This window comes from Cricetulus griseus, chromosome 2, assembly GCF_003668045.3.
Source record: "Cricetulus griseus strain 17A/GY chromosome 2, alternate assembly CriGri-PICRH-1.0, whole genome shotgun sequence".
NCBI classification, from domain to species: Eukaryota; Metazoa; Chordata; class Mammalia; order Rodentia; family Cricetidae; genus Cricetulus; species Cricetulus griseus.
Window position 1 is genome coordinate 397968899 of NC_048595.1, and position 11058 is coordinate 397979956.

At 51.8% G+C, this 11058-nt stretch overlaps 1 protein-coding gene across 1 annotated transcript; it reads right to left on the reverse strand.

Annotated features, from left to right (window-relative positions):
* Window positions 1-432: 432 nt before the first annotated feature.
* Krt82 (keratin 82) lies at window positions 433-9561 on the reverse strand. Its single transcript, XM_027396031.2, has 9 exons — window positions 9157-9561; window positions 7044-7252; window positions 4882-4942; window positions 4048-4143; window positions 3573-3737; window positions 2101-2226; window positions 1350-1570; window positions 1153-1184; window positions 433-668 (listed from the first exon to the last, which is right to left on the reverse strand). The coding sequence occupies exons 1-9, from the start codon at window positions 9559-9561 to the stop codon at window positions 433-435; spliced, it is 1551 nt and encodes a 516-aa protein (XP_027251832.1).
* Between the last annotated feature and the right edge of the window lie 1497 nt (window positions 9562-11058).

Consider the following 11058-nt stretch of genomic DNA (forward strand, 5'->3'; position numbering starts at 1 on the left):
CAGAGGGAAGGGAGATAGGAAGGTCTGGGTAGGGGATGGACAAGGTAGGGATGGCTGTGTGAGGAAAGTGTCATGGAGCCTTCTACAAAGTAGAACTGTGCTGTGCCCAACTGGCAGTCTCGCCTGGGAGAGAAGTGGTTAGACTGTTGATTGCCCTTCTCTTGACTGTACTAGAGTTGACCATTGCTACTCCAGGTGACAGGAGCAATGCAGCCTGTAGCCCACCCACTCTGGGTCCAGCTTGGGGTCTGCATCCAGACACATGAAGGGTGGCTTTGAAGATTAGAGTTCGGGTGAGAGTAGCTCAGCTCTCAGGAGTATCCTAGGTCAATGTGAAGTTGGTGTGGGAAGGGAGAATTTGGGGATAGTCTAGTCTTGAGCCCTGTGGAGATGTGAAATCCAGGGTTTCCAGATTCTGAGGTAGTGTTAACACTAACGACTGCATGAGTTGCTACCTGCCCCCATCTTCATGCTGGAGCTCCTCCCACTTCCACAGCCCATGAGCCCTTGCGGCTCACAGGGGATGTAGAGTTCACCGGTGCCCACCACGCTGCAGCCCCCGCTGTTCCTGAGGACACCCGTGGTCCCCATGCAGTATTCGGTTCTCAGCATGGGTGTGCCTACCACACACGGCTCGTAGAGAACAGCACCCTTGGAGCTGCTGACCGCTGTGGGGAGAGGAAGACGTGCTCAGGCCTCCACCCTGAACCATGCCAGTTGGAACTCTGAACTTCCCAGCACTGCTGCCTGCCTCCAAGGACAGCCATTTCAGCAGCTGACTTCCCTGTCTCCCCTATCCAATCACACCTGGTGCTTAGATGCTCCCCATATATTCACCCCCTCTTTCCTGGAGCCTTTGAAGTCAGGCCTGATGCCTGATTCCCCTCAGACTCTCCTCACCCCTTGTACCTCTCTCCTGACTCTGCTGCTAACCCTCTAGCAAAGTATCCTCTTTGTGTAGGTGGTGACCTGGGTGGGGCCCCTGGACAGTCCTGCTGGATTTTTCTCCACCTGCCCAGGATACTCGGCAGGCAAGCTCTTCCCATTGGGGCGTGAGAGGCTCCAGAGGGCTGGGTGGGATGTGATGGGCTTCTACCTCACTTAATCAAATACTAAGACCCAGAGTTCGCGATGTACGACTCAGCTACTTACAGATATTCACAGGCCCGATGCCTTCACACAACCTGGACAACGAAGGGAAAAGAAATCAGGCATGCTCCTTGAAGAGAGTCCCTCACTATGTTGAGGAAGTGAGATGGCAGATCCAGTTTTGTTTCCCTGGATAGTGGGATGGCAACTGGGGAGGCAGGATGACAGCCACCCTGTTTCCCATGCTTCATTCAGCTCACCTGTGCTCCTCGCCCTCCAGCAGGCGCCTGTAGGTGGCGATCTCGATGTCCAGCCCCAATTTGGAGTTCATCACTTCCTGGTACTCCTTGAGCAGGCAGGCCATGTCCTGCTTGGCCTTCTGTAGGGCCTCCTCCAGTCCTGCCAGCTTGCACTTGGCATCACTGAGAGCTGCCTCACCCTGCTGCTCTGCCTGGGCAATGGCCCCCTCGAGTTTGCAGCGCTGGGGAGAGGGCACAGGAAGGTGTCACTAGGCCTAGATCAGCAGAGGAACACATGGCTGTTCCTGCAGGCCCTAAGATTGTACACCTGGCTCATGCTGGGAAGAGGGCTCTCCTTCTGGGGAGAGCTGAGATTTTCTACTTGGATGTGTTTAGTAACTGCAGCTAGGGGTGGGTAGGGGTGGGCTTGTGGCTAATAGATATTAGTGCCTGGCTGTTTTTCACTAGACTAGGAGAATTGAGTAGGTCTAATTTTATGAACAACTTAGTCACATTTAAGGTTAGGATCCCAGGGTTAGAGCCTGGGTTTGAAGTCTACTGCCATGCTACTTCTTTCACAGCAGGCCACCTGAATTTGTGGGGCTGCCCATGTTGTTGGTAGGCAGCTTATAGAGAAGGGCTTGTTTCTTGTGAAACAAGGTGGCCTGAGCTTGTCTCTCTTCAACCCTGATGACCAACAAGGTTTGTCCTGCCCTGCATGGCCCAGCAGGACCTCTGGATGGTTCTCCCGCCTCTCAGGGGGTAGGTTCACCTGGCCTTTGACTGTTTCAATGTCTTGCTGCAGTCGCTGGATCAGCTTGTTCATTTCCAGGATCTCGTTCTTGCGGTTGCGTAGGTTGTCACAGTGGTTCCCAGCTGTCAACCTCATCTCCTCATACTGCCAGGAAAGAGGGTGAGACCCCAGGCCCTCATCATGGCATCTCTTGCCCCTTCCTCACTGCCCCCAGCTTCTTCCCCAGGGCTTCCTAGTTTAGTTGCTCCATGCTCACACTCATCCTGCTTTCCATTCCTTTTCTGGCTCTCACCAACGTCAGGGGCCTTGTGTGGCTGCTCCTTATTCCTATGTCATGTAGCCCTGGGTCTCTGTCCCCTAAGCTCCCAGCTCCCTTCTTTTGCATCTGGTCCCTTTTTCTCTGCCCCAGAGCCTGAGTTCTCCTGAGGGCTTTTTCCATTTTCCATGTCCCTCTGGACATTAGAAGAATTGTATGTTCAGTCTGGGGCTAACCAATCAAAAAATGTGCTATCTTGCTTTGGCTAACAACAAACAAACAAAAATCCCAGAAATCAGATTCAAAGTGAAAAACAATTTTTTTTTAAGTTAGCCACCCTTTCCCTGGTCTCTGCTTATGGGCATCACATGTCCTTTGAGAACATGTCAAATGCCCATGCTCCTTCTTTTCTAGATGCCCCCCTCATCAGCTGTGGAAACCTGCTTCTTGTCCTTACAAACGGCTGAGTGTTCCCATGGAGCTGGGTGTGGCTGAACCCATGTCTTTCCCAACAGGACCTTAGACAGGGACAGTCTGGTGTCACCTCCTCTTTCCCCCACTACTGTATTTAAGGAAAATGACAGAAAGACAGGCCTGATGGCTATCCCAGTCCCTGTTGCAGCCGCAGGTTGGTGCCCTGTGCTCGGCATGAGAGAAATGCTCAATGAGCAGTCACTGAACATGGGAGACAGTACGTGAACACACACACCGCATTACAGACAATGCATTGAGGGTGAGATGACAGGATTGTTAAATCCAGCTACCCAAGAGCTCTCCTTGCCCTCCCAGCAAGCCCCTAATTACTAAGTCTGGGACACCCTTAATCACCATTTCTGCTCCACCACCAGTAACACCCAGGCCAGCGGCCTCCGCCTACACTGTGAAGCTTAGAACCCTCTTTGCCATCAACACCAATTACACTGATTGCATGCTGCTTAGAGGGTCACTTGTGAGTCTATGGGTAAACAGAGCTGGGGACCCTGGTGACAGGGCTGGCCTGTCTGTGGCATCCCTCTGCTCTGTAGAGACCTGACCTGGCAGAAATAGAGCTTGGGTTTATGGGGTTCCTTGGTGCTGTGGAGTGGCCCAGACTTGTTAAGTCTTTAGCTATTCTTGGGGTACAGAGCACTGGGACCCTCTTCTGCTTCTCCTCGCTCCCTACTTTTGTTCCCTCCTCTGCTCTGATGTCCCCGTGCCCCAGCCCCATTCCTGCCCCTCTGTATCCCAGCCTCACCCGGCTCTGGTACCAGGCCTCTGCTTCTGCTTTGCTGCGACTGGCAATGTCGTCGTACTGGGCCTTGATCTCAGCTATGATGCCGTCCACATTCAGCTCCCTGCTGTTGTCCATCTTCACAATGACTGAGGTCTCAGAGATCTGGGACTGCAGCAGGCTGATCTCCTGAGGAGGCCAGGCACAAGTGAACACTGAGGTTCCAGCCATGAGAGGAGCCTTCTCCGGCCTCCTGAGACCTGTTCCTGCTCTTCCTGGACCACAGTCCCCAGTGTGCTGCTTGCCTTGTCCCTGTGGTGACCCAGAATTACTCTAGGGGAGAGCCGACAACCACCGATCTAAATAATATGATTTTGGGGAGTCTTGGTCCCTGAATGCATGAGACATACTTTTAGTACTTGCCTTGGTGTCCCTGCCTACCCCGTCCCTCTGTAACTGGCCTGTTAGGTCACCCAGAAGACTAAGAAACAGAGAGTACCTCCTCAAACAGGGCTTTCAGGAACTCAATCTCGTGTTCCAGAGCCTCCAAGTTGGTTTCCAGGTCAGCCTTTACTAGGAAGGCTGTGTCCACATCCTGTAACACAGTGACAAAGCCGTGACCTGGATCAATGTGTGCATAGCCATGTTCATCACCAGCCAGACAGTCCCTAGGCAAGCTGATGGCAAGGGCAGCCATGGTCTCAGGGCTCTTCTCCAAGCCCAGATGGAGGCAAAGGGAGATGGGGCCAAGGTAGGAAGGGGGAAAGGCCTGGGCCTGATCCCCTGGGAGGATATGTGTAGACCAGGTCAATCCCTGTTTCTATGCAGTGTAGGGCTGAATGGGGTATCAGGCTTGCTTTCTTCCTTCCGAGGGTCAACAGAGCCAACACAAGAGATCAGGAGAGGATCTGATTTGGGAAGTGGGCTTGGGAAGGATGCAGCAGGAGCAGGGCTAGAGGCTCCCCAGGGCTCCTGTGCAGAGGCATCTGGAGCCGTTGAGTTCCCAGTTGAGGAACTGGGCAGTTGTCTGCTGGGTTTGGATCAGAGTTTGTCTTGTTTCTGACTCGTCATTAGCCACGTGGGCGGACAGTTGCTTGGGCAGGTGGATTGGCTGCCATCCCCAGCCCTGACCGTGTGAACTGGGGAGGATGTGTGGTGACCAGGCCAATCCCTGTTTCTATGCAGGGTTGAGCTGAATGAGTGTAAGGCTTTCTTCCTTCCCAGGGTCAACAGGGCCAACACAAGAGATCAAGGAGACTTATTTGTGGTAGAGGGATTGGGTGCCAGTCTAGGCTGGTATCCATGACCTTTGCTTCACTGCGTACCACCTCACCTTCTTCAAGGTGACAAACTCATTCTCAGCACAGGGGCGCAGGGATAGTTCCTCTTCATACCTATAGGAAGGTGGAACATTGCTTTGGTTAAGGTATAGAGTTTGGAAGAAGCCCCTTAGGGGGTGGGGGCTCTGGCGGTGTCTGTCGGCCCATGTTTCAGCCTTCCCTCTAGACCCTTATAGCTCCTGTCACCAGAATATCTTCTCATAGTTACCAGTCACTCTACCCTTTCCCACTGCCTGGGATTCTCAAGGCTACTTCATTCTCTTGCTGTGGAGGAAGCTTCCTCATCTAACCATTTCCTCTGGAAATGGGAGAAAGGTCATGTCGCTGGCATGTCATCTTTCCCAAGCTGTTCTGAAGTGGCTATTGTTCTAGGGAGATTCCCAGCTGACCCCGTGCCTCTTCCTTGCCTGCAGGGTAAGTCTGGCCCCCACCTGAAGCCCAGTGGTAGAGGTAGCAATTACCTACTTACTAGAGCACAGAAACAGCCTAGGTGCACCCCTCCCACTCCCTGGGGGCTCCTCATCCCACACACTATACCCAAGGCAAAGAGAATGGGAGTCGGGGTTTGGTATGGCTAGAATGACTGTTTAATGGACAGTACCAATCCATGGAAATGTCCCTGTGCTCTGATGCCCATCTCTCTTTGTTCCAGCGAGCTCTGTATAGCCTTAACAAGGAGCTCTGGAGCTACTCCATTCTGTCTCACACTAGACATAACCAAACAGGGCAGGTGATGGCTTCTGTGGGCCTCATTATTCACAGGGTATCTCCAGGAGAACAGGGGCAACCCAGGCCTGCCTCAAAGGGCTCTTGTGAGTTAGTGATACCTGTGATGTCTCATGACAAAGCACTGGCTAGGACAACTGTTGTGTAAGAGTTTGCCACGGGTTGGTGTGCTAGAAGGACCTCATATTTAAAACTCCAAAATCTCATTTTGAGCGGCAAACCAGTCTAAGCTTGCCTGGTTATGTACTTCTCAAGGAAGGCATTGCTCCTCTATGCCTGGCTTCTGCCCACTCCCACAACCTGCCTGCCTGTCACCCGCTCCCCTCCCCTTCATTTTTTGAAGTCACTCTGGCTTCTACTTTAATTAATTAAAAAGATTTTTTTGAGACTATCTCACTCTGTAACCCTTTTCCTGCCTCAGCCTCCTGAATGCTGGCATTATAAGATATGTACCATTATACTAGGCTTTGGGTCTCTTTTAGAAGAAGAAGTATAGTGGAAGAAAACTTATCTGTCAAGGTCATGGTCTAATGGTACCTCCTCCAAGTATATCCTACACTCTTGTCCCCTGTCCCTTCTATCTTCTACTGTTCTTCATGACACCTATTCACAGGTGTTTAAAGGATTTTGGTGCTGTGGGATAGGGGTGGGGCATTAATTCTTAGCACAGTGCCAGTCACCAAGAAGACCCATAGTTGACACTTAACAGTCATGGCTCCACTCCATGTCCAATCTTCTTGTACCATTTCTCCTCAATGGAAACATGTTCTCCCATCCCAAGCCCCATATATTCTCTCAAGGCTCTGAGCAAACCCACCCATAACCTTCCAGGTGACAAGTTCTCTGGTCCTCCTGCAAGCTGGGGATCTTCTTGCCTGCCAGCCTATTCATTAACACCAGCCACGTACTCCACACTGAAGGGCAGGCTCAGAGCCTGTCCTGTGAAGAGTGAGTGGGATGGTACTAACAACAGAAACCCACAGTCCACAGGGGAGGACAGGGAAGCCAGATATCAGAGGAGAGAAAATATGAACTTCGGATGGCTGGATGGGAGTGTGTGTGTGTGAATCCTGAGAGAAGGCTCATCAAATGGGAGGTAGAGAAGCCACAAAATCCCAGAGGAAAGAGCCCCGGGGATGGCTAGTTCTCAGTGTGCAGAGGGATTGGTGAATGGAATGCCAAATAGGAATGCAACTGGAGCAGAGACTTGAGGCTCCATAAGTGGCAGGTGGCGCCAATTCAAGCTGGGTGGTATGAAGGGAGATGGAACAGACACACATCTCAGGGCGTCTGCTGCCAATAATAATACAGATACTCTGTGCTACTTAATAGTTTTGCCATCAAGTTCTCTGTTTTGTAGATGCGGTAACTGAGGTCTAGGTTGCTTCTTCTCTAGTCCCTTTGTATGGGGAAGGCAGAGGCCACTTACTTTTTCTTGTAGCCCTCCAGTGCATCCTGGAGGCTGCAGAGCTCAGCCTCCAGTCTCCCGTGGTCCCCAGACACACAGTCCAGCTGTCGCCGCAGGGCACAGATGTAGCCCTCGAAAAGGGGTTCCATGTTGCTCTGGCAACTCCTCTGCTGCTGCATAAAGTTCCACTTGGTTTCTAGCAGCTTGTTCTTCTGCTCCAGAAAGCGTACCTGCCCGAGAATGGGTGTCACCATGCAGAAGAGACTGGGAGGCCATGCTTTGTAATTGCCAGGTCTCTGCAGAGGCTGACACCTAGAGGGGTGCAGCTTTGTGTCTCCTTTACCTTAGGGACCTTAGAGGACTCTCACCTTCCCCGCAGTGGTCCATGTTGGTGTGGAAAGAGTACTGTCCCAAAGGCCTGGGCACATGCAGCTCTTTGGCTGGCCGCTTGGTAGCCCCATGACCTGGACCATACCTTCACCTCTGGGAGCCTCTCCTTGCCATAAGCACACCCACACATAAATGTCTCAGCCCAGGTCAAGGGTTGTGACCCAGCACTGCTGACTCTGTCTGTCTCTGCTACATCTGAAAGAAGCTTGAGTCCCAGGCAACTGTGGGCCACCTCTTTCATTTTTATACATTTGAATCAAGATTGGAAGCAGCCAAGAGAACTGATCTGGTCACCAGCCAGTCATAAGCACACAGAGCATAGTCTGCAGTTCTGTTATGGGTTTTCCCATACCAGGTTTCTTAAGATAGCTGCAGAAGGACTGCCGCTCTACTCTGGATCAAGTGTCACACCAGCAGGAGGCTGGCAGCCTCGAACTCTCCATGGGATGTTTAGAATCAGAACTTAACAGGCTTTAAGAGTAAAACAGGGTTAATGGACCAGCTCCTTTCACTCATTTGTGTGTGTGTGTGTGTGTGTGTGTGTGTGTGTGTGTGTGTGTGTGTGTGTCAGAGGACAACTTGTGGGAGTCAGTTATCCTTCCAACATGTGACTTCTGGGGATCTAGCTCAGGTTTTTAGGCTTGGAACAATCGACTTTATCCTTTGATCCATCACTGGCCTGTGTTTTCTTGATGGGGGTAGGGGTAGTGATTGATCCAAGGTCTCGTGTAGTTCAGGTTGCCTTATAGTTGCTATAGAAGCTGAGGCTGGCCTTGAACTCTGATCCTCTTGCCTTTACCTCCCAAGTGCAGTTGCAGGCATGTACTACCATGCTTGGCATCAGACGCACTTTTTCTTTTGAGTCTCCCACTGTATCATCTGTCTATTTCCCAGCCAGGCAGCAAATTCCCTGAGGCTGAGCTGTGAATGGCCTACATAGGGTAAGAGGAGTGGCCCTGCCAGGACCTAGGGCTTCTGGCTTCACTTAGGCATGCTTGCCCTAATCTCTGGGGTCTCCAGAAACAACAGCCTGGCCCTTGGCATGGATCCTGACTCCCTAGGGTATGGGGACAAATTCAGGTGGCCTGGGGGATGACAGGCCAGCTCAGTGCTTCTTAGCATGTCACTCTGCCTTGTAGCTTTTCAAAGCTTTGATTTGGGGCCTGCAAAATGCAGGACTTGGGTCACAGCCGCCTTGTGCCTTGAGCTTTGCTCCACTTTTGCCTTGCCTTAGTCAGTCCTAAATAGATGGGAAACTTGAGGTTCAGGGTGTTTATCTCTGCCTTCAGGCCTAGTCCTGCACAGCCTAGGCACACAGGAGACAGTTTTATTCCTCATGTGGAAGGCCATTTGCTACTGAGTCTTTCGTCGTCCCTTTCATATGACCTCGGAAGTCCCTCTGACAGTCCACTCTCTGACAACCTTGATAATTTGTCAGATGTTATCTGAGAAAGCTTATATTCTTAAGTGGCCAGGGTGGGGTGAGGGGTGGGAGTGTGTGTTGGGGGGGAGCTTGGATTGGAGGTGGTTATGCATGCCTGTAATCTCAAGTACTCGGAGACAGAGGTGGGAGGGGTGCTTCAGTTTGGAGCTAGTCTGGACTGGGAAGCAGGATTTCTAATGACAAGTAGTCATGGAATGCTCAAAGACACATAGACAAATGGCCTTTTTCTGCCCCCCAGGATGCACAGATCCAGGACATGCTCCCCAGAAGCCCAGCCCATCCCACCCTTGCTGCCCCTACCTTGTTGATGAAGGATGCGAATCGGTTATTGAGGCACTTGATCTGCTCCTTCTCGTCCCTCTTCACCCTCTGCACTGTTGGGTCGATCTCCAGCTCCAGGGGGACCAGCAGGCTCTCATTGATGGTGACAGGCGTGATGCAGGCGGGAGGTCCACAGGCGGCTCCCGCTCGGTACCCAAAGCCCGGCATGCCACATCTGGAGGCTACACGGGGCCTCCCGAAGCCCACATTGCACAGGCTCCGAGAGCCAAGGCATCCCAGAGCTCGGAGGCCCCCGGCACCCCCAGGCCGGCAGGGCCCCTTGCTCACTTCATAGTGGGTGACCATTCGGGGCACAACGGCTGAACATGAGCTGAAACTCCTGCTGCCACATCTGGAGCTCAGCTGGAAGTTTCGGCATGACATGGCTTGAGTGGCAGAGATAGATTCCTGGAGAGGAGAACAGTGGTGGGACTGACCAGTGGCTCAGCTTTTCCCCTTTTATCCAGCGGGGGCAGGGGGACTGAACTGGTTCAAACCCCTAATCACTACTAAATCAGGTTTATGAGCTTGGGATATTGGCAGCTGCTAGGATCACGGTGCATAATTAGGGTAAGCAAAGAGCAAGAAGGATCCAGTGGTCAATGCTGGGGGGGGGTGTCCCATAAAAATCCCATTTGTCCTTCTTCCTTGTTTATGGAGATAATGAAAGGGGCCAACCAGGCACTTATGGATGCTGTATTCAGTGGCTCAGCCTCCAGGTAAAGAAGAGTGGGACTTGGGGTTGTTCATAGAAGGGGACTTCCCTGAGATGGAGCAAGCCTGATGCTCTGAAGACATCTGCCACAGCATTTTATCTAGATTCCCCACTACTCTGTGGGCTCCCAGACACCCCTAGATATACCCATGGAGGAATAAGCTCCCTGTGACTGGCCACTGTTACGATAAATCTTTCCAACAAAAGCGGCCTGAGCTCACACCGCCACGTGTGAGCTTTACGCCAGCCGCCCGTCTGAGTTAGGGCCCAAATGAATACACAGAACTTGTATTAGGTACAATGCTGCTTGGCCAATGACTAGGATTCTCATCTGTTAGCTCAGTCTTAACTATCATAAACCTATATATTTTATAAGACTTATCTTATAGGACGCCTTATTGGCGTCCCTCCTTGCCGGTGGATCACATTGTGCCGCTGGAGCAGGAGCAGAGGGGAAAAGAGGGACTCTTTCTGTTTCTCCTTCTTTAAATGAGTCTCCTTGCTATGTCACTTCCTGCCTAGATCACCACTTCTCTACTACATTTCCCAGAATCCTCTTTGACTCATAGTCCTAACTTGCTGTTTCATTGGCCAAACAGTATTTTATCCAATAATCAATAAGATAAACATACACAGTACATTCCCCATCAGGCCACATACTGCCCCTGCTCAGGACTGGTAACCCCCTTGCTCCTGCACATCTGTGTTACAGAATCCTTCAGGCACAGACACTGGCCCCGCACTATTCATCCACACAGGCCGCAGGGGACTCAGGAGGAGAGACCCGAGCATGAAGATAGGGGAAGAAAAGGTATCTTACCCTCTGTGCCCAAGCAGGGCAGTGTGGCATCTGCCCTGACACCAGAACATCCCTGCTCCCCCAATGGTGATGCAGCCTTATCTGGCCTGGGGATGTCTGTGCAGACAGGGTTGTCCTTGAGAATGTCCCAGATGGATTCAAGCCTTTTTCCAGCATGGGGCTACAGATGCAGCTCTCTGGAGATGCTCAAAGCCCTCTCAACCTCTTCACTCCTTTCTAGCCACCTCCACAGATAGCCTCTGCTGCGCCAAATGGCCTTCCCTCTCTTATTGAGATTGTGTCCAGGTCACAAGCCCACAATGAGGCAATGTTGATTATTGGAGCTTTGCTGCAAGCCAGGGCCTTT